Here is a 23,810-nt window from a genome sequence, read left to right on the forward strand (position 1 = left end):
TCAGACTTATCGAGGATAGAGTACTTTAATATTGAAATGGTTTTGAAGACAGGGCAGATCACTGTCTACACAAGTATGGAGTGGGAAATAAAATAATAATAATAACTTTGTTTTTAGAGCTATTTTCATTAAGAGATGTAGCTCAAAGTGCTTTCCAAAGAAAAATCCACGAGACACCTGTTCGTGTCCAGCGTGAAGCCAAAAGTAAATGTTGACTTTACGTTGTTTTACGTAAAGTTGTTTTACGTAAAGTTGTTTTACGTAATGTTGTTTTACGTAACGTTGTTTTGCGTAACGTTGTTTTGCGCAACGTTGTTTTGCGTAACATTGCTTTACGTAACGTTGTTTTACGTAACGTTGTTTTACGTAACGTTGTTTTACGTAACGTTAAGTAAGAAAGTCCTCTAAGACCAGTTGTTGTTTATTAGTAGTATCTAGTTTTGTCGTTACATTACGTTATGTTATTATTTGAACACAAACCAAGATCTTTTTTCTAACCTTAACCAAGTAGTTTTGTTGCCTAAACCTAACCAATCGTTTCACAGCGTTAACCACGTGGTATTGTCCGTTTTTGCAAGCGTGATACGAGGCTGATATGAAACGTATTCATGAAACTTTTTTTGGTTCAGAAACGTCGACATTCAACATGTACGTGGTTTACAGAAACGTACAATGCTTACGTTTTTTCTGACGAATGGGTTGATATAATAGTCCATTGGTGACATTCTAATCTAACAACTCTATAACTTTTAAAATCTGCAAATATGTTCGATACATGTCTAATATCTTTACAATACATTTCTCCTGTGTTGTTCTTTCCCATAACTGAGCCTATAGAAGGCTTATAAATAGGCTATGCTAAATTATTCCATGGTATATTCTCTATCTTGTAAGGGCTCCTTGGCTGAAAATAATTGAGAACCTCTGATTTATATCATGCACAACACATGTCAGGCTACAATGTGGAGTGTTAACTATTCTACAAATAAGAAGTGAAAAGGCTGTGGCAGAAATCCTGACTCAACAGGGGTCTGTGGCTCTGATGTGTTGTGACAATGTTCCTGATGTAAACCAGCAGAGCTCCTGTTGAATAACAGAAACCTCACCGCTTTAGTGTCACGTTTTATGATGAAAGGGAAAAAGGGAGAGAAAAAACGATTCTGTCTGCCAGAACTGGTATGAAATCCCGTCTGTCTCCACGTCTGGTTGAATTCACAGCAACAACACTGTCACATGTTGAACCAACACAAGACTGAGGTGTGAATTGCAGGAGGTGTGAGGAGCTTATAGAGCCAATAAAGTGATTATAGGTTCCTTCCTATCAAGCTGCCTGACGGTTCAATTCAACAGCAGCTGATAGTTAAAGTGGCAGTAGGCAGTATATTTTTGGCATCATTGGGCACAAATGCCATAATAACCTTTCAGCATATTAAAGTGTTCTGAGAGATAACTAGACTTCTGCTCCTCATCATGGCTCTGTTTACAGGCTTTAAAAAATCTAGTTTTGGTTTTACTTTCATCGTCTTAATCCTGTTTCTGGAGGAAACATAGAATATAAATTAGGGCTGCACAATTAATAAAAATGTTATCGAAATTACAATATGACCCACTGCAATTGTCAAATTGCCGGAGGCGCAATATTTGTTAAAGGTGAAATGTTTCAAAATACCATTTTAGATTAAATATTGTCTTGCTGCAGAGATTGCAGAGTCCTGGCCGGCACATCATAATCTACAGACTTATTGAAACATTTTTGTTTGGTACAGATCCCCGCAAAAACACACCATAATCATTTTTATATGTTTTTTTCAATGAAAATGAGAATAATGATGTAAAAATGATCATTCCCTCTAATAACGCAATTCATATCGCAATTGCAATATCAGTCAAAATAATCGCAATTAGATATTTTTTCAAAACTTTGCAGAACCTAATATTAATGTGGCATATAAATGGTCAGATTTTTAAAGATATTGTGTAATAATATCCAAAAATATTTGTATATATCGCCAAAAATCCCAAAATATCTGTCTGAAATCACTCCTTCGTTTTGACTGGACTCAGAGAAGTGACCGAGATGAAAGTGAATTAAAGTGTCTGTCTGTCCCATCGCAGTGCTGAACCGCCGGCTGGTGAAAGTGACTGCCTGTCTGTCTACCTGCCTGCTGGTTGTTTGACACGCTGAGGCCACGTGGAGGCTCGCTGACGGCCTCTCCCCGCTGACGGTCTTCTGCTGCGGCTGCCGGAGCTGTGGAGGTGAGCTGGGAAGCGCCTGGGTGGCAGGGCAACACACGGGGCCTCCCTGGCTGGCGCCTGTAATTTTACCTTCCCATTCATCAGCCAGAGATATTAATAATAACAGCACATCTGGATTCACTTTACTGTCTCGTGTTAACCCTTTCAATGCAGCACTGACTGCTACTGCAGCGGCTGGCCAGACCCAAACCCCCCTCCCACCTCAAGTCCCATTCCTCCTGCTGTCAGTCTTCATTTCTCTGTCTCATCTACTGCTGCACTGTTTCCTTCTTCTGCTTCACAGAGAGCCAGCCAGCTCACCTGAAAAACTTAATGTGCGACTTGTTATTTTTGCGTAGCTGTCTCATACATAAATTCAGACCATGGCTATTTATAATCTCTGAAATAATTTTCCCTATTTTTCTTTCTTCTTTTTTATTGATGTCCATGAAATAGACAGGGATATGTACAGTGTGTTGTATACCACAAAGAAACCCACTGTGGCTGCAGTCATTTTAAAGACACAAGCCGTTTTCACACATGTAGCACACAACAGGAGATTGTCCGTGTCAGACGCGTTCTCACCTACTGGAAATGCTTTTAGGCGAGGGGTGGCGCCTGGGTAGAGCGTGAAAGAGGCAGGACATGACGCGGATCACACCGCGGTCACTTATCTGCTTCGTAATTTGGTCATAAACAACTGAGTCTCATGCCGTTCTTTGTATTTGCCTGACAATTTCAGCATTGGCCCTTACCGACACAAGTTCCTGAATCTTGACATCTCTCCAGTTAGACATTTTCGTTGGCGTCTTCGTGTAAGTGACCCTTCTTCCTCATCCTCAGATGTTTGTTTTCTTCCGGTTTTGCGCCAGCCAGCTTCAGAGAAACGTCATCAACACGCCCACTCGTTTGGGGTGAATTCTCCAGACAACGAGCGGCTCTATTCACACATGGGCTCAATCGGACATTGCACGGACTTTGTACCAGGGAGCTGGCAGGGTAAAGTCCATTTAATGTCCGGTTTGGACATTTGCGGTCTCACCAAGGTTATTAGAGTAAACTAAAACTGAAAATAAGCAAAAATAAGCAGGGAAAAATATTGTTTAGTAAATTGAAACTAAATAAAAATCTATATTCTCTAAGAAAAACTAAACTGAAAGTACATCTCTTGGTTAAAGAACGAATAAAAACAAATTAAAAATGAATAAATAAATTAATTTAGTTTTTTTTTTTAGCTATAATATATCTACCGACAAAAGGAGACGGCATGAATTTCTGTCAACTCTCTGGCATTGAACCACAGAACTGAACGAACTTGACTTTCCAGGAGATGGCGCTATACAGCAATTGCTTCACATCGGACGCTAAAGTAGCATGAAGATTAAAAAGGAAACATTATGACTATTATACAGTTCTCCAACCATGTCATTTGTATGTATATGTAGCTACATACTTCTGAGGAATTATACCTGGCCCTAACAAAAACAAACTAAAACTAAATATATAAAAAACTAAACAAAAATTAAATTGAATAATCAAAACTTAAATAAAATAAAAACTAAACGATTATAACCTCGGTTCTCACATACAGCTCCTCTTGGTAATATTTATAGATAGGTTCAGGGTTGCAGTGCATGTGTGAAAGGGGCTAGATACCTTTCTACAGTATTTACCATGGCTGCACTGTGTCACAGCTTATTTGCATAAAGTTGCTCATCGGTCTTCTGTCACTGACACATTGAGGTGTCTCATCCATACATCCTTCCACTCTCTTGACCCTTGACTTCGGGCGCTTATTAAAAAAAATGTCCTTGTCTTTCATTGCCGCTCACACCTGAAAGCAACAACATAATCACATGATGCAGCACACACACTTTAGACTTCATTATGCTTCAAAAGCATATAGTCCAAAAGTGGTTACTGCTCTTGTCTACCGAAAGCTGCATAAAAATGAGTAACATGACATGGTATTGTTGGTCCACCTTTTCCCTTTTTAATGACATTCAGTATCATTGACAACCTTCTGAGAATGTCAATCGAACATGAATGGCCACTTTACTCAGTAATTGGCCAGTGGTGCAGAAGTGAGGAAGCATTTAGGATATAGACTTCTCTCTCAAGCTCTTTTCCCCATTCCTCACAAAGATACACTGTGACTTTCCGTGTTTACAACCGAGTGCATCGTGTTTGCCTCTGAGGAGAGACCGAGTGTGTGTGTGTGTGTGACACACAAAAGACAGAGTTCTTGTAGAGTTATCAGGGAGGGAGTGGGATGCAGCCAGAACACACTAATTTGGTGCCCTAGGCAAGATTTTAGATGGTGCCCCTTGCATCGCAGCCAATTCAAAATTATGGTGTAGGTTATTCCCCAAACACATGAATAGTTTTGGCAACTTTTCCTAATGGATTTAAGGTGGGAGTAACTGACGTTAACTCTAGCTATTTATTAAATTGGCAAACGTTACCATCTTCCAAAGTAAACTAGTAGCACTCTCCTCCAACGGCAACTACTCTGGAATAGGTAAACTTGCCTCTGTCTTTTTTCCCGCTTTTCTTTCTTTTTCTCTGCCCCAGAAGGCTTTGGTCTTTTTGACATGATATAGTATATTTGAAGCTACTGATGTTAATCATATCACATTTCATGGTCAGTGTCATTCACTAAGTGGTTTTGTTGTTGTGGGCCTTTTTTGTAATAGTTCGAATAGTATTAAGATCAAAGACTGTATATAAGAAGTGGACATAGTCACCGTGACGTCACTCATTGGTTTGTGGGCTACAGTTTTGAAGCCTTGAATTCGGCATTTTGGCCGTCGCCATCTTGGTTTTTTGCAACCAGAAGTGACACGGGAGGTTGGAGCTAAGTACAACTGAACGATGAATAAGACATTTTTTATATGACCAAAATGTTGGAATTAACTTTAATGAACTGAAAATACACTGTGAAAGAGTTAAAGTTCTAAGACGAAAACACGGTAAAGTCCCAGATCAGACAACGCCGTGGTCGCAACCTGTCAATCACAAGGTAGCCACGCCCTAAAGCATACCCTGCTTTATGGTTTATTTGACTCTAAATGGGACCATAATTTACTAAATGAACATCATGCTGTATTGAAGAAGACTTGAAACTAGCGATTGAGACCATAAACTCATGTTTACAATGTTTACTGAGGTAATAAATCAAGTGAGAAGTAGGCTCATTTTCTCATAAACTTCTATACAATCAGACTTCTTTTTGCAACCAGAGGAGTCGCCCCCTTCTGGTCATTAGAAAGAATTAAAAAAAGTTAAAGCACTTCAGCATTGGCTTCACTTCTCAGACTCGGAGATTGCCCACTGACTAAAATAGTATTGGTAAAAAATAGTAAAAGTTCGAAATCTTTTTTTTTGTTTTCTCTCTCCTCATTGGAGGTGCCCCTAGATGGATGGCGCCCTTAGCATTCATCTAATCCACCTATGCCCAGGGCCGGCTCTGATCCAGGACGAGGCTACGATGGCAGGCTTTTTGCCCCACCTGTGAGCATGGTCATTCGGTACAGGTATAAACACTTTTGCCTTTAGATGTGGCCAGCCGACACACCGTCCAAACTAGTTTGTTTCAGGTAACCCTAACTGGCCTTTTTTCAAAGTCTCCACTTCTAAACTGCCTGCAGATATTCCCATCCCCACCTAATTCAGCGAAGAAAGAACTAATTAGCCGTGCCATCCATTTAGATTTTTGTCACGGCGCCAAACAACCCAACAAATGAGGAGCACACTTTGTTTTTCATGTCAACGTGAGACGATGGGGGTGTAAGAACTCAGACGTTGGCCTGGCTGCTACTATAACGCTGTATACACGAGTGTCCGTAGACACCTCTGCATGGAGGCAGAGTAAATCACCCCGCTGAGCTGTCTATAGGTGGAGCCAGGGCCCTGCTACTGGCCGCCAGGCTTGGCTCCACGCCCGTCGCCCGAGCCTCCCGCTGGTGGCAACAGGTGACAGAGGTCTGCTGTGTGTAGAGCTGACAGCCCCCTTGCATAGGAACACTTGCTTCATTACCAGACCCCCTCAAACCCCCCCGAGCTGCGGAGAGAGACAGGGAGACAGACAGCAGTAGACGGAGGCTTTACTGCTGTTTCTGTGGCACTAAACATGCGTTTGAGAGGAGGCAAAAAGCTCAGTGTGCATCACTCATCTGCTCATGAGTCAACACTCATGATGTCACACGCCGCCTTGCCAGCCTCACACACAACTATACTGTATTACCAATTTTCGTATAAAAGACCTTATTTATTAAAAAAAGGGGAGAGTCGGCTCTTTTTCCATGCAGTGGACTGAGCCGTACCTCCCAGAGAGCCCTGACTGTTAAACCATCGTGCCACAAACAACCTGCTAAAAACACTTAGAGTATTTCTCCCATACAGAAATAAACACTGGCCAATTAGTGTTCTTATTTTTGGAACTATTTTAGCTGCCAGAGGAGTTGAAAATATAACCAACCAGACGTGGCCTGACACGGAGGACTGCAAATTTCAGTCCCGAACGTCTCCGTGTGGACATCCAGGAGCTGCTAGAGCTATCAAGGCCATACATCGGCCTCGAGGATAGTTTATGTCTCTGAAATGAATCCTCGCGCTGGAACAATAGCGCCACTATTATCCGGCACAGAGAGAGATGAATTCACATGAGGACAGGTCATCTTGATTTATGAAGTGTGAATTAGGAGCTGAGAGTTTGAGACCAAGGTGGGGTCGGTGGGGGTTGCATGGCACAAACAGCCGTCTGTGCTGTAGGGGCTGGAGACACCGCGACCTCCCGCCATCCCCCCACCACCACCGCCACCGCCACTACGCTCTGACTCCTGGCCTGTTCGCTCATTCACAGGAGCCTCTGGCACGGCTGCAGCTCTGGCTTCTAGATGATCTGTAGAAAATCCAGCCAGATCGCCATGTGGGGATCAACGCCTCAGCTTCGGCAGGGTTGCTGAAATGCGCTAAATGCCCCGCTAGCCGCAGCAGACGCCTGCTGTGTGTCTGCGCTTCTCGTCAGGCTTCATTTATATCACACGGCAGGTTGATGGAGTGCTGAATCATCCATCAAGAGCACAAGTATTTACTTTGATTCCAGTAAAATAAAGGCTGATCTGAAGCTGCTGACCTGGACTTTTGCTCTTGAGCCAACATGGCAAAGTAAGAGAGAGTGCATGGTAGTGGTTGTGTGTGATTGCATACTTGAGTATTAGTCCATACCAGAGTTTGACCAGTACTGACTGGTTGATACTGTTTATACCTGCAAGTGGCCGTTAATCTATGGGACAATAATTTGACTGTGAGAATAAACATTTTGATAAAATTTGGCAGTTGCAAGTGAAGTTAGAATTATCACCAACTGTGATGATGTAGGTTTTACTGTCAAACATTCAAGGATTTCCTGTTTGTGCAGCTTCACCATAAACATGTGTGTCACAGCTAAATGTCACAATTATTACAATTCTGGACATAAGTGAAAATGTGCGATAATCTCTGAGCCGGCTGTGTTTGCTGTGAAAGACGGTGAGACTCAGTTGAAAGCTCTGAAGCGAGGTAAGTTAAAGGATAACTTCTGTATTTTCAATCTATTTTCTCATGTTTTTGTGTCCAAGTGACTAATGGGGACAACAATTTTTGAAATTGTTCCAGTATTGAGGGAGAACGCTGCAGACGGCAGCTGCTCAGTTGTCTGACAACATTATGGAAAGGAACAGAGAAATAAAACATTTTTCTTACCTTTCACTTGATCCAGTCTTGTGAGTCTCGCTTGGAGAAGTCTCGTTCTGAAATCTCGCGTCACATCCACATTGTGGAAATCATCTAAATATTCAGCCAAAACATTGAAAATCTTTTAGATAACACTAAGCTACGCTTTCTGTACTCCAACACAACAAACTCTGACAATACCAGCACTCCTCTCTCCAACTCTCATTCACGTCTCCACCGTTGTCTTCCGGCAACAAGTCACATGACACAACAGACCAGATCAAGCAAAACCCTCATCTCCCTTGAGGGTCTTTTCCATAATGTTTTCAGACACTTATAATAACAATCTGAGCCTGTCAGTGGCAAAAACATGCTCTTTTAGTGGACGTACATGGACGGAAAGGAGTTGTACCGAGCGATTACATTACAGCTTGTTTAGCTGCTGTCGTCTGTAGCACTCTACCTCAATACTGGACCAGTTTAAAAAAATGTTGTACCCGTTAGTCACTTAGATACAAAAACTCTGGAAAATAGGGTCCAGGTTGAAAAATATCAAAGTTAGCCTTTAACTTGTGAGCTTAGATTCTTGTCTCTATATACAGAAGTGATATTGGCTGTAGAAAATTTGCCAAACATGATCGCAACTTTGTTGGACATAAACAAATTGCTTTAAGGTGGTGCTTTTGAGTAAGATTAAAAGTCTCTTCATTATATTAGTGGCTGGCTTATGTTAAATATACAGTATATAAATGGCTTCACATACTGAAGAGATAATGAAATGTGACCTAGGGAGTTCAGTTTGAGTAACAGATCCTTGAGTCTCAAGGCTTATCAGAAGGCGTAACACTGCACAACAGTTTATAATAATGATAATGATATTTTTATTTATATAGCACTCATCAACACAAAGTTACAAAGTGCTTCAGATAAAAACAAATTAAAAAAGTACTAAAAGAGCAACATACAAGTTAAAATAGTGAAACCCATAAAACAGAATAAAAACTTGAATCAGGTGAAATCAGTGAAAGCGGGGCGATAAAATAAAATGTTTTGAGCTTAGATTTAAAAGAAGCCACTGACTCAGCCTGCCTTATTTAGTCTCAGAGGATTTTACAACTTTGGAAAGTTATCACAGCGATCATCATTTTATTTTTCGTTGTGAGGTAAACCGTAGAAATACAGTGTTCACATAATAAAGTAATCTACCAGGAATGTATGCTTGCATAATATAATTGGCCAATTATAGCTGGATGACAATGCGTTGCATTCTGGCAAAAGTTACCGGACAACCTTTCATTTTTATGGCTACTACTATGGCCAACGCAGCGGCCCCATTGAAATGAACGAGGAGCTGAACCGTAGAAAACTGAATTGTTCAATGACGTACAAACTGAACCGTGGGCTTCAACTGTTGCATCACTATTAAATACAGGCCTGATAATCATTTGATGAGGTGCCAGAGACATAGAAGAGACAATAAAAGAGTCTTCATTAGATATAATCAATGTTATGGCTTCATATAATATATAAATTAGGCTGTCAATCAATTAAAATATTGAATCGCGATTAATCACATAATTGTTCATAGTTAATCGCAAATTATTCACACATTTTGTATCTGTTCAAAATGTACCTTAAAGGGAGATTTATCAAGTATTTAATACTCTTATCAACATGGGAGTGGACAAATATGCTTGCTTTATGCAAATGTATGTATATATTTACTATTTTAAATCAATTAACAACATAAAACAATGACACATTTTGTCCAGAAACCCTCACAGGTACTGCATTTAGCATAGAAAATATGTTCAAGTCATAACATGGCAAACTGCAGCCCAACAGGCAACAACAGCTGTCAGTGTGTCAGTGTGCTGACTTGACTATGACTTGCCCCAAACTGCATGTGATTATCATAAAGTGGGCATGTCTGTAAAGGGGAGACTCGTGGGTACCCGTAGAACCCATTTTCATTCACATATCTTGTAGTCAGAAGTCAAGGGACCCCATCAATTGATTTCTTAGGTTTTCTAGTTTCATATGATACTAGTAACTCTAGCTTTAATACTGAGCCCGCTACAAGCTAAAAATTGCAAGTTGAGTTAATGCGAAATTAGTGGCGTTAAAACAAATTTGCGTTAAATCGTTATTATAGCGTTAACTTTAACAGCCCTAATTCAAACACATTGGAAATGATTTTTCTTCTCCGTAATGTACAAAAAAAAAAACGAACAGTGGGCTTGTTGAACCGTTGCACCACTAATTGTGTTTTTACATCACAGCTAAATAATGTGGGTTATCAAAATTCTTTGTATTACTTGTAATCTAAAGGTTTCGATCAATCTTGACACAAATTGTTTTTTCAATAAATTTCAAAGTACCGGAAAAATGATTATGCACAATGAGCCAAAGTTTAAAGTTAGGTGCCAGAATGTAAAAATACTTGTTACAATTCCACCAGTTGACTCATTTGTGTATTTGAAATTGACTAGAAGTAGAGATCTGCATCCAATCAACCATGTAATCTCTCCAGGACTTTGGTTTTATAAATATTTTAAGGCAGTTAAACATATTTTAACGTAACAAAGAGGAGCACTGTCACGTTTGTTGTTCCTTCTTTCAGGTATATTATACTGATAAACTCGTCCGTCACCTGTATGCCCAAATACAAAGTCAGCCTTCAGACTAATAATCACAGAGTACTCTGTTCAGAGTTTCGGTTTAATGACTTTGTTTGGATGCAGAGATTCTGTCTGTGAAAACTTTTTATGGAGGAGTGGAAGGAACACACACACTCGCACCAGGCTTCGGCTGCTTTGAGCATCAACTCTGCAACCTGTGGGAAAAATGAGCTAAACGTGCTAATTATAGTGCTCGTTAAAAGCCACAGATATTTATGAGGGTTCTGTGCAACCTGAGCATGATAGAGATTTGACATAAAGGGTCCATTAGAGTCATATATTATCTGACTTTAATAATTATAATGCACTCGGGTCAATAATATCTATCGAACTGTTTAATTATCTTAATTCCTCCCCTTATAAATGTGAATAAAATCAAACCTTTGCAATGGATTTTAGTGGACTGACATACTTATTAGACCAGCCCGTTCTCACGAAGAGGCGCATAATTGCCACAATAATGCGCAAGGCCTTTAGCGTGCAATAAATACGTCTTTCTTGATTTCATGTCATTTATCCGGCATGTATCCTGTACTGACTGCAATGTAAACACGTCTGCGTATAAATGCTACGGTAAGAGTTAGCGACGTAGTATGAAAAGCGAGAAAGACCACTTATGGTGGACGGGTGGGGAGGTGGATGGGTCCAACAAACACTGGACTTTTAACCAGCATACCCGTGTTGTTCGAGGCCGTTGTTGACTGTTGCTTTGTTTTGTAACTTACTCTAGTGACGTTTGTTACACAGCTTTGTTGAATACTCAATTCTGATTGGTCAATCCTAGCGTTCTATGGTCTGTTATTTCTTTGTAGCAGACCGTTGCAATGGGCGCAGTTCTGATGTCGGAGTCTGGTGGACCGTTTTTGTGTCAAAGTATTGATTTCTTAAGTAAGCAGCCGTGTAATAAGCGGGATAATGTACAACTAGTGGGTCATTGTTGTGAAATAAACAGCAATGACCCTCTTGCTGTACGTTATCCCTTACGTGTCACATGACGATTGTTGCGTGTTTTTTATTGACGTTTGTGATGTGTTTTGCGTAGTTGTGTTACGTTGTTTCCGTACGTGTTTTACTTACTTTACATACTTACTTTAAGCCGAACCATGATGTTTTCCCTTAGCCTAACTAAGTGGTTTTCTTGACTAAACCTAACCCAACCGGATGTTTGCGTGACATACAGATGACAAGTGAAAAGGCCAAAATGCGTACTCATTACACGCGGAATGTCCGTGTAATGTTGTGCTATCTGTACGCCTTCCCATGAGAGTGGGTTGATTTAGACATAAAAATCGTCAGACAATCAGTCACTAAACTGACTGAGACCGACCAAAAATGACTATTTAGAACTTTTATTCCAACAGTATTGAGAATATGTAGGTAACAAAAGCCCTTATAAATGAAATTGTGGGAACTGCAAGAATGCAAATGTGCCATCCGTGTCATGGTCAGCAGTCAGAAGTAGCAATTAATTTTAATTGAGCTAACAGCAGGAGTGATTATTGTGATTGTGTGCTCTTGGATTGCAGAGGAATGGAAAATAGTGCTAAACAAACTAGCAAATTGCACACCTCCCAAGTGCCAGAGTAAACAGAATAGCACCCACTTCATGTCTGTGTGTATTCAGCTTGGCAATGTGGCCTCAATTAGCACGAGGTGTGAAACGGCGTACCGAGGGAGATAAAGCGTGTGAAAGGTGCTTTGTGTTTTTCTGAATGACAAATGTCATTGATAACCTTCCGCGCAGAGCCGCGGGTTATCGAGCTTCAAAACGTCTGCTCGGATGATTATGTGACTCCTAAAGCAGCCTTTTCTAAATATCTTTGTGGTTTTGCTCTTGCATGGATGAAAGCTATCAGAATCATTGAGTCCTTTCTGTTGTGTGTGTGTGTGTGTGTGTTTCTACCTGAGCGTGCTTTTTCTTGGTACCAGCGCTGAAGCCGCCTGCCAAGAAGAGAAGTCTGCTTTTCCTCACTAAATGAGAAATCAGCAGGGAAGGCTACAATGACCTGTGCATGGCTCAAACAAGGAGATTCATTTTGAACGCATATCCTTAAGCGCAGGTTTAAAAGTCTTCTCAAGAACCAGACCCCGCAAAAGTCATTACATCGGGCGGTTTATTAGCCAAAGGGAACTGTGTTTGGTTAACTCGAGAATACAAAAAAAACCCGGCTCAATTAAGCAGGCGTCTGTCTCAAGTAGCCTGTCTTTTTAAGGAGGAATATTTCACTATCAAAATGTTCCTGTGGTAAAACAGTAGGAAGGGATTAGAAGAAACAAAAACAACTCGACGTTAAATGAGCCTGGCAATCCTGATGACACTTAATGAGAAACATATTTGGACTTCACCCATGCAGCCGTACTAGAAATGAAATATTCTAGTGGGTGAAATATGATTTTATTTTGAAAATCCCATCCCGCAAGTAATTTCAACTTCATTTAAATTGTCAAACAGAAAATAATTCAATATTTATTTGCTTTAAACTCTGATGATTTCGTGTGTATGGAGTGCTTTTTTAAGAGGCTGACATTATATGTAATCTGTATGTGTGAGTATAGCTCACTCCGCACCATCCCACATGTGAATGCACTGGATTGATCTGTCAGGCGCTTTCGGGTAGCGATAGTTTATGATACGTGCTGGTCAGATGAAAAATATAAGGGTGACATTTTCCAGACTTTTCGCCATCATTTACCGTAAACTAAATGAGTCGCTCAAAGTGCTTGTGTGAATTAGCTCATTCAAAAATGAAACAGAGATGCATTTATCTAAAGCGGATGGTTTATGGCTGATGTAGCAGCTGGCTAAGTTCTTCCATTAAATTATTTTTCAAAGAATGATTCTCTGAGCATGAGTTTAGACAGGTTCACAAATTGTGATACTTTCCATGGCTGCTGCTTAGTGAGCGTTGTTTATTTGGGAGCTAATTTGGCCGGCTTTATTGAGAGGCTCGCGGTGGCACCGTTACAGGGCAGAAATATTGTCCCACATGAGTTGGACACTGCAAACACTTAACAGGCCATTTCATCTCATATCCAGGCTGTAAATTGTGCCATTCTTTAAATAAAGGGAAGCTTTGGCTAATTGGGTGATAGGATTTCACTTGGTTTATGTGCAGTTTGTCTTGGGACATCTTTAATAAATAGGCCGGATCCCTACTTCCAGAAAAAAATACACTTAAATCAAGAAATTTGTGAACAAATTGAAATGAACATACAGGTTTCTCTTCATGTTTCTCATGGTTAACATGATCTTATCCCACACTGTATGACAGTGTCACATATATTTTGTTCAGCTTCTCTCAGCTTTTTATTGAAGCTATCATGTTTCCACTGAGGCTGCCCCCTCTTAGTCGACTAATCGGCTGTTTTGGTCTTAGTCGTTTAAGATTTCTTTAGTTGATTAGTCATTTTTTTTATACTTTTTCATGCTGAATGACTTATTTCCAAGAAACTTTGAGCACATCTCTGGTAAACACAAGATTTAAAGTGGTGCTTTTGTGTGATTCTTTGTGGAGAAATTCGGTTGTACAGATCTGATGATTAAATGAACTAATCAATTAGTCGACAAAATCGTATGTCGACTAAGAATTTCTTTGGTTGTGGACAGCCCTGGTTTTCACTGAGAGACCTGTTTGTTGGCACAGTTTCATCAAATATTCTATATGTCCTGTGTGAATCATTTTATGCACATTTCCATAAAAATTCAGCTTGACATATTTGGTATCTTTGTAAACTTTGGGATCTCCAATTTAAGATAGAGTTAATAAATAAATAATAATAATTTTAGTGGGTTTGAACAATGTTGGTTTGCACAGCTCTAATGACTGACCCACGGGCCGGCTGCTACTTATTAAGGGCTTAAAGAAAAATAAGATCCATGAGTAAATTAAGTTATCGGGGATAAAAAATGTCTGCTTTATTTGAAAATGAAATGTCTGAACAGACGTCACCCTCTTTGAGTTCTCCTCAACACAGTTAAATCTCAAAGTACACCAAAATTTAAAAATGGTATGCATATCACAGTGATGCTTTGTTCGGAGGGACATCATGTCCACAATATGTCCAAATTGATATGGTACTGATTTTTGTAGACCCATGCCTTTTCATTAAAATCTGTGTTCATCAAAGTTAAATATGACTTTAAATAACCAGGAAGTAGAACTAGTTAGCTGAAGTAGAACCAGTGAAAGTGAATCTATGGCGTAAACACTTTCAGGACCTCTGAAACGAAATATTGTCCTTTACTTAAAGGGAATGTTTGTAACTTTTTACACGTTTAAATCTACCGGGTCGGGATCCCATACACGCTCGCGTATGCGCGCTTGCGTGTGGCTATGCTGTTCAGACCGCTCCTCTGCCTGCTTGTCTTCACTCACACAACCCGCGCGTTCTTGCTCCGCCTCATGTTCATGCGCGCTCACTACACACTGCAGAAGAGTTGGTAGTTCTGAGAATATCTAGTGAATGTACAGGGGACGTTTGTGCAGAAATAAATGCTGCAGCTCCTCCAGACCAACAGAGGTTTCCCGTGTCTTGTGAAGTGACGGGGCTCCGCAGCAAGAAACGTTATCGCCTCCGACCGGGTGCCGGTGTCTCCCCTGTTCACTCCGGCTGCGGTCAGGAGGCTGAGGCAGGAAAACCCTTGGTCTGGTCAGCTAACATTACTGCCAAGCAGCTGAAATATAGAATGATATTGTGGTTTTAGCTGACGTGTGTCGCCTCACTGTTTTGAGCGATGTTCGTTCATGTCTATGTAGAACGAGCAAACGCGAACACGACGCTGACTTTTGTTGATTTAACGGCCACAGGTGTCGCTGTTAACAAGCATTTCTGAAAGTTACAAACAGTCCCTTTAAGCAAAAGTAGTAACTATAGCAGTCAAATAAATATAGTGGAGAACTATAATATAAAGTATCATAAAATGGAAATTGTCCTTAAGTACTTGAGTTATGGTGTAGTTTAGGATGTTGTGGGAGGTTGCAGGACTCTGTGGTTGGTACCTTTGGGTGCTTTGTACTGAAGCTCCATGCAGAAGAAGGATTCTCCAGATGAAAGACTTCAACAATCATTCCCACTGTGAGAAACTGATTTAAGGATGTCTGGAAAACCGACAGGGGGCGTCTCCTCTCCTCTCCCTCCTCCCTCCACCTCCCTCCACCTCCACCACCACCACCACCACCACCTCAGTGCGGTGGAAGAAGGAGGTATTGGGGATCTCCTCCTAGACAACAAACACACATTCAAAGAGGGGCACACACGGATTACGTCACACTCCCTCCGTGTGGAGGATATAACAAGAGGTCGCTGGTTTACTCTCAGTGCTTTTCTTCTCTGTAGACAAGGAGACATCAGGGGAGCATCATGACGAGCCCGCGCGCACGGAGCCCGAGGACACATCTGAGCTTTATCATAATGAAATAAGTTTCTATTGATGCTGCTAAAACTTTGTCTTTTTCTGTCACGGATTTTTCATCATGGGAAAGTTTTAAGGGACAACTAAAGACGCAAGAGTTTGGATACCCCTCACGCGTAATTACGCACAAGAAAAGTGCGCACTGATCTCACCAACTGGGACCTTCAGTGTGATAATGGATCAGACCCAGCAGCAGTGTGTAGCCATGTATCTACTGGTGCTCTTCTCTCTCGGACTCCTCATGGACAGGGTGACTTGTCAGCACTACTATCTTCTGCGTCCCATCCCCAGTGACAGTCTGCCTCTCGTGGAGCTAAAAGAAGACCCGGATCCAGTCTTCGACCCTAAGGAGAGAGACCTTAACGAGACCGAGCTGAAGAACGTCCTGGGAGACTTTGACAGCCGCTATTTGTCCGTTTTGTTGCCCCCAGTGGAGGACAAATACACCCATGATCTGGATGACTTTGAGCTCCAGAAGCCCGGTGGTGTTGGAGGAGTTCTGCCCAAAGAGATCCGAGCTGTGGATTTCGACGTCCAGTTCGGCAAGAAGCACAAGCCCAGTAAGAAGCTGAAGCGGCGGCTGCAGCAGTGGCTGTGGGCGTACTCCTTCTGCCCGGTGGTGTACACGTGGACCGACTTGGGGAACCGGTTCTGGCCGAGGTTCGTGCGGGTTGGAAGCTGCCTCAGCAAGAGGTCGTGCTCGGTTCCGGAGGGCATGGTGTGTAAACCGGCCAACTCGACCCACCTGACGGTGCTGAGGTGGAGATGTGTGCAGAGGAAAGGTGGACTCAAATGCGCCTGGATTCCGGTGCAGTACCCGATCATAACAGAGTGCAAATGCTCCTGTTCAAGTTAAAAAAAATAATATTTTTTTTTATATATATATTTTTTAAAATATTTTTTTTAATTTTTTTTTTTTAAATACTTTTTTTTTTGACCTTTATTTAACCAGGTAAAATCAATTGAGAACCAATTCTCATTTACAATGAAGACCTGGACCAAGAGGCAGCAGCAAGAGACACAGTCCACACAAGCGACCACAAACAGCACAGATACATTATATACAGCATGAGAAACATACAGTATGCCATGACAAGACATGACTGGCTAATGAATGGCTAAAAAACAGCATAGGTAAATAAATAGGTCAGAAATGAATAAACACTATGTACAAAAAAAAAGGTGGATTACTGGATGTTCATTGTAAAATTGTAATGGGAGAGAGAGAGAGAGAAGTGAGGGCTGGTCAGCAAGTACAATATTAAAAAAGACTCTGAATGAATAAATTATAAGCTCATTATTTTTCTGTGATTTTTTTTTTTTTTTTTTCAGGTGCACTACCAAGTGTAGGAATGTATTTGTCTTGTATATGTGGTGCCATGCAGTTATATAGCTCCCCTGTACAAAGTCAGTATTATTTGTAACCAGAGCCTTTACTTTATTTGTGGAGAATATTGGTTATATATTTTGTATTTATGGAGACATGATGGCGCATAGAGCCACGCTGTAAGGACTTGCTGTTTTTTCCATATTTTGGATGATGAAGCAGATCGACCTCAAGAGTTAAAAAAGTGGATTTTTTGATACATCCCTGTATCGGTGACTTGTTTTATCCTGTAAATTAAGGAAAATGTGCTATTTATTCTTTATATTCGTATAATAAAACGACACTGAAATGACTTTAAATGCTTTTTCTTTTCCTTCTTTTTGATCACTTCTACCTGATTGGAAGTCACCTGCCACACAGTGCACACAATGTGAAGTTCGAACACCATTTTACGCTTCAGAAACCTTTTTCCAATCATGCACTTTTATCCTCCTGAGACCCAGCCCATTGACATGTGTCCTCTGTAGTGGACATTTTGTCCACATGCATATCCTCTTACTCTTTTGACCTACTCTATCAACCCCTGGTGTATTGCAAAGAGGACATCCTAGGCTTTCCAGTGATATAGCATGTGTTTTTTTTTTTTTTAATCAATTTGAATGTATTCTTGTTTTAATATCACTCCACAGCCATAATCTGTTCATTTTTTGAGTCTTTTCACACTGAAATAGTCCTGTAGTCCACTATACAGTGGACAATAAAAATAAAGTTTAACAAGCCTTAATTGTTAAGATTTTCTTTTAACCCTAAATAAGAAGGAAATCACAAAAAAAAGACTCTTTCTTTAACTCGGTTCCCAGAAGGATATACTGCACCTTGGGGTCTATTTTACTCCCTATTGCAATTTAATGATTATAGAAACAGAAGAGGATTTGGAAGTAGGTATTTCTGATGGATATTTGATTTACAACACAATATCAGGGTTTGATTTATAGACAACATGTGGTCAATAGGTTTCTTCAGTTAACCAACACTATCTTATCAGTGTAAAAGCGTCAGTCATACATCAGAGCCATTACATGCTGATAAAGGAAGCAGCAGAGATTCAGTGATTGAAGGAATCAGCAGCTGCTAACAGCTCCTCATTCTTTCATCTGCTCAACTCCTCCTCTCCATTTGCAGCCCAGCAGGAGCTGAGCTGAAGAGAGGGCCTGGGTTTCTGTGGAGGCTGATGCGCCACATACCTTTCTTTAAAATATAATATATTTGAATTACTGTTCTTTCATATAAATCAATTTTAGAAAACAGCCTATTCGATATTAACCCCCGGTGTCTGTGGGGAAAAAATGGCAGATAAAAAAACACAAGTTCCTCTTAGAGAAAGACAAACTTAATTGATTGAAGGGCACTTTAGCAGCAAAGATAGAAACTGAATCAGAATACGGTTTATTGCCAAGTAGGTTTTCACATATACAGTACGAGGAATTTGCTTTAGTGTTATATAGACATGAAACATACATATAGAATAGAAAAAAATACAATAAAAATATTTAAAAAATAAAAAATATTTACAATGTTACTGTTAAAAAAGGAAAGAGCTAGGCAGGAATGTGCAAAAATATATATTCTATGGGATGTGCTAATGTGCACATGCATCAAAAATAATATGCAAGGTATAGAGATAATAGTCCAGAAAGATGTGATATGATATAAGATATGAAAATGCTACTACTACTTTTCTATATAGAAAAAGAACAAGAATCTTAACTTCACTACACTTCAGAGGTAAATGATATACTTTTTTTATTACATTTATATAACAGTCATAGTTACTAGTTCCTCTGTAGATTTATATTTTAGATACATAACATCAACTCATAAAATATGATGCAGTGTTATAGATTAAAATCAGTGGTGGAAGAAGTCCCAGTATGCTGAGTGTACCTGCAATAAATAATGTGCCAATTCCAATAATACAAATAATAGAAATGGTCCTGAATGTAAATTCTCATAAATTAAAGCACATATGTATTATCAGCAAAATGTATGTAAAGGATCAAGAGTAAAAGTAGTATAAACCAGCGGGATGTCCCCCGTGAGTGATCAAATATGAATGAATTATTATAATGTTGCATAAACATGTAGGCAGCATTTTAATGTTGTAGCTGGTGGAGGTGGAGCTAATTGTAACTACTTTATATACTGTTGGGTAGCTGAACCTGTAGCAGTATATCATTATTTTATAATGTTGTATGTTTATAATGTTTATGATGTTTTGCTACTGTCAAATAAATATATTGGAGTAAAATTTGCCTCTGAAATGTAGTGCAGTAGAAGTATAAAGTAGCAGAAAATGTAAATACTCAAGTAAAGTACAATGATTGTGCTTATTTATTCAACTTAGCTACTTAATTTAGTTAAAATGAGCTTCAGTTGCAACATTAAAATACGGTTTACACAGTAATAAATCATTAATAATGTTCCTTTATTATAATATGTAACAATGCATGTCTGTTCTGTGTATTGATTCTGATATATGAGTACATCTTGCTATTAATACGTCTCTACTTTGACTTATTTTGAATGCAGTTTTGTACTCTCACAGTAGTGGTAGTGCTACTTTAACTCAAGTCAGAGATGTGAATTTGTCTTCCACCGCTGTGTAATCAGTGATTGCTTCACATTTGGCAGGCGGGTGCCTTCCTCTCATTTTACTACCACCACATAATAGCCATTTCTACTGACTCTGAATCTGATGATGCCAGTTAATCTCTTAAACTCTTGAACTCTTCTTTCAAGTTTCTTATAAATTTAGGAAAAAAAGGAACTTCATCAAAGGCACATGATGTCATATTTTTAACGTTGCATCAAACGGAAATATTGTAGATAGTCTTGTGCGTTATTTTATTAGCATTTCCCCATAATTCAAACTGACATTTTTGTATTTTTGGAAACTTTGGGATCTCAAGTCGGTGGGTTTGAACAAAGTTGGCTGGTCAACATGAGATTGTAAAGATGGAGCCACTGGTGGGTCATGAAGAAATAATAAATTAGTTTTGCGTAGCCGCTTCACTCTTTCTCTCTGACTAAAGACAACTCCCCCTCCCTCTGTTCTTCCACTACCTCAGTGGGGTAGACTGTGGGGCACCAGAAAGCCTGTGTTTTGTTTCAGTTGTGTTTAGTCCGTAATGATGCTCCTTAGCCTCAGAGCCAGCTCTGCACGTATACATGCAGCAGACAAATCCCCGTACTTGTCACCGGATAGCAACGTAAAGGCGAAGATCTCCACTATACAGCTTAAACAAACACAATAAATAGCCTTAGATGTGTGTGTGTGTGTTGGATCCTCAGTGTTTGACAATGATCCTCATGTCTTTTCTATGATACTGTTTGTCCTGTTGCATAAAGCTCATGATGGTCAGGCTTCACACTTGACAAGCTCTGTGGATATCCACCTATTTCAGGTTTTGTGTGTCATAGTCGGGCGTTAAAGGATTAAAGGGCGAGCCAGTTAACAGCTGCCCCGGAAAAATACACATCACGATACTTTCTTATAACTTAAACTAACCTGATTTAGTCTATTATTTTAGGTTAACAGGTGTATTTCTATTTCCCTTTGTAGTCAGCTAAACCTTTCAATATCTCTTCAAGATTTCTCCTCATGCTTCTTATCACATCTGAGAACCACAAGTTATTCCTCTTCAAGTTTCTATCCTCAGTTTTCCTGCTGTAAGCGCGGGCAAAGTGCTGACGCCGGTCAGATGATTTGTGTGTGGAGTAATATGCGTTGACAGGGTGCTCGGTGCCTGCTAATACCAGCTGCAGACTGGAGGATGCAGGGCTGCTAATGCCCTTCGTCACTTCTGAGCTAGCTCTCAGCTCTCAGCGTGGCGCTCGGCGGCCTCGGCTGTCCGCAGATCTCTGCAGTCTGAGGTGCCCAACAATGTAATGCTTTTAGCCACCAGTAATCCATTAACTTAATGATCTCTTCTTTGGCTATGGGCTCGTTTTATTGCTCCTCTACTCCCTCCCGGCCTCAACCTAATCAACTTTCCTTTTTTCTAACGGAGATATTCTGAAGCCAAAACCTTGCTGCTGATTAAATTCTCCTACAAGGTTCAGATATTTTCCTGATCAAAGCAAACTTCTCCTTGTTAGTTTTGCCAACAATATCAAACATAAGTTGTTCATTTTTCAAATACAGATGATGAAATTAGTTTGAATACATTTGGCTCATTAATAGGCCAAAAGGTAGCCTTTTGTGGCACCTTCATTAAATGATATGATAACAAGCCGAGCAAGTTTGTAAAAGCCAGACAGGCGAGGGATGTTTATTCAATGAAAATGACAAATTTCACATAGTGCCAGTTAAACAGTTGAGAACATGAAAGGATGAGCGGTAATGATCAGGTTTGAAAGCTCTGAATACATGTTCACCACAGCTCTATTATAAAATGATACACTACGTTTTGTGCTTTTTATGGAGTGATGAAAGCAGAGAAAAACCTTTTGATCTTCACAACACTGGAAGCGCAGAGAGAGTTTTGACTGGCAGGAGAAATAATTCGAAGATGTATTTTTATTTTCAAACACTCAATGACACGCTCTCATCCCAACTTGTCACATGCTGACGCTTTGTCAGACCCCTCGGCGTGTGGTTAATGTGAATTAAATGAAAACTCTTAGTTTAGGTTGAGGAAAAAACAACATGGTTGGGCTTAAAACTACTATGTTTGTACAGTAAAAATGTGACTTGACGTTGTGAACACAGGACACGAACAGCAGTCTCCTGGATGAAAGCCTTGTGTTTGTTGGGCCCATCCACCTCCCCTCCCTCCTGCCCGCCCGATGTGTCTCTTTCGCTCTTTAAACTCCACACTCAAAGAGTATAGAAGCAAAGAGACGAAACTCTGGTGTTTTTTTGACAACAATCGCTGCCACCATTTTGGACTGAAAACACTTATTTTATTTATATTATGTTATTGTTCAACACAGGCCTTTTCAATAGAATATGACAACAGAATAGAAATAATTTTGTTTTACTTTTGTACATCTCTTTGTAGGCGGACGTTTAATTGGTGTCCGGTAGTCACTTTCAGTCCAAAATGGCGGAAGCGTGTAGCGTTACTGCTGGGCGCTGATGTTGCAATGGAACGAACAATTGACTTTCACTTCTTGGCAATACCCATTCTTTGCCACACTCGAGGCGCCCTTTCCATGGGTTTACATTGTAGTTAGTGGAAAGCCCGGTGTGTGTCATACCGATGTTAAAGGGTGCCTTGTATCGAATGCCGACGGCCATGACAAGGCGTCGGTATTTGGCGCCCTGGGAATGAGAACGGGCTGGTATTTTTCATCCACCTGTAAGTACCACTGTTTTAAGGTGTAAGTACAGTACATTTATGCTATAAAACAATTTATTCCGTTTTCTAGTTTCCTTTTGTTTTACATCTTTATGTTGAAAGTAAGATGATTTATTATTCCAAAGAAAAAAAGACTGGTGGACCTGATGATGACTCCATCTAGACAAACTCATGCTTTGCCGTAAAGCTTCATTCAGACTCAAAAGATATTATGTCAAGCTTAATTTGTGTGTATTCAATTATCATTGGCTGAGTGATTTCTTTAGTGGGGTATAAGTCTTTAAATATTTCTATAATATTCAGGCTTCAAATGAAGCATATCTGTTGTGTTCCTGCATTGATATCATTGAGAAAGATGAATAAAGATGTTGACTAAACATACACAAACGGAACATTTTGTTGTTCATGTGACACCTGGTAAAGAAACCTTTTTGATTTGGTTTCAAATAGGTGAACTGAAATCCGTCATAAACCTGTCTGACCTATTTTAACTTAAAATGAGTATGTCAGTGAATACAACCCCTGCTTTAATGACCTGAGTGATTTGTCTGCATACATCTGTCAATATGATCAAATATAAAGTAGTTGCTGTCCAGATGTCCCTGAATGAAGGCAGGTGTTCGCTCCCAGTGGAACAGGGAACAGCTGTTTCTCTAGTTCACACAGCTCACTTATGAACCTGACGCCTCCAACCTTTTAGTTTATTGTCAAATAGAAAGTTTTTATGCTGGTACTCCTGACGAGTACGACCTTCGGGTGTTCTGCCAGCGGCAGTTGGTTTAGGATGGGTGTTCTGTTGCTAGTAGCAACCACTACTGGCACAGAAGTGACACCAGAGGCTGGAGCTAATTACAACCGAACGCTGAATAAGACATTTTTAGATGACCAAAATGTTGATATTGACTTTGATGAACTGAAAACACACTGTGAAAGGGTTAAAGTTGTAAAACGAAATTACGGACAATTCCCAGACCGGACAACACCGTGGTAGCAACCTGTCAATCACAAGATAGCCACGCCCTAAAGCATACCCTGCTTTATGGTCTATTTGACTCTAAATGGGACCATGATTTACT

At 40.1% G+C, this 23,810-nt stretch overlaps 1 protein-coding gene and 1 long non-coding RNA gene across 6 annotated transcripts in view; both read left to right on the top strand.

Annotated features, from left to right (window-relative positions):
• LOC119501963 overlaps positions 1–23,810 on the top strand; it is a 64,761-nt gene that overhangs the window by 28,539 nt on the left and 12,412 nt on the right. For 4 of the 5 annotated variants that reach the window (XR_005209979.1, XR_005209977.1, XR_005209975.1 and 1 more), the window contains one exon: positions 2,116–2,256. This is a non-coding gene — a long non-coding RNA (uncharacterized LOC119501963). Of the gene's footprint in view, positions 1–2,115; positions 2,257–7,099; positions 7,544–23,810 lie in introns of those variants that run through there. The other variant, XR_005209976.1, reaches the window with a different exon arrangement.
• Positions 15,537–17,729, top strand: nog1 (noggin 1). The gene has a single exon (XM_037792741.1). It carries the CDS (start codon positions 16,220–16,222, stop codon positions 16,898–16,900), a length of 681 nt encoding a protein of 226 aa, XP_037648669.1. The 5' UTR covers positions 15,537–16,219; the 3' UTR covers positions 16,901–17,729.

This window comes from Sebastes umbrosus, chromosome 14 (genome assembly GCF_015220745.1).
Source record: "Sebastes umbrosus isolate fSebUmb1 chromosome 14, fSebUmb1.pri, whole genome shotgun sequence".
Taxonomy (NCBI): domain Eukaryota; kingdom Metazoa; phylum Chordata; class Actinopteri; order Perciformes; family Sebastidae; genus Sebastes; species Sebastes umbrosus.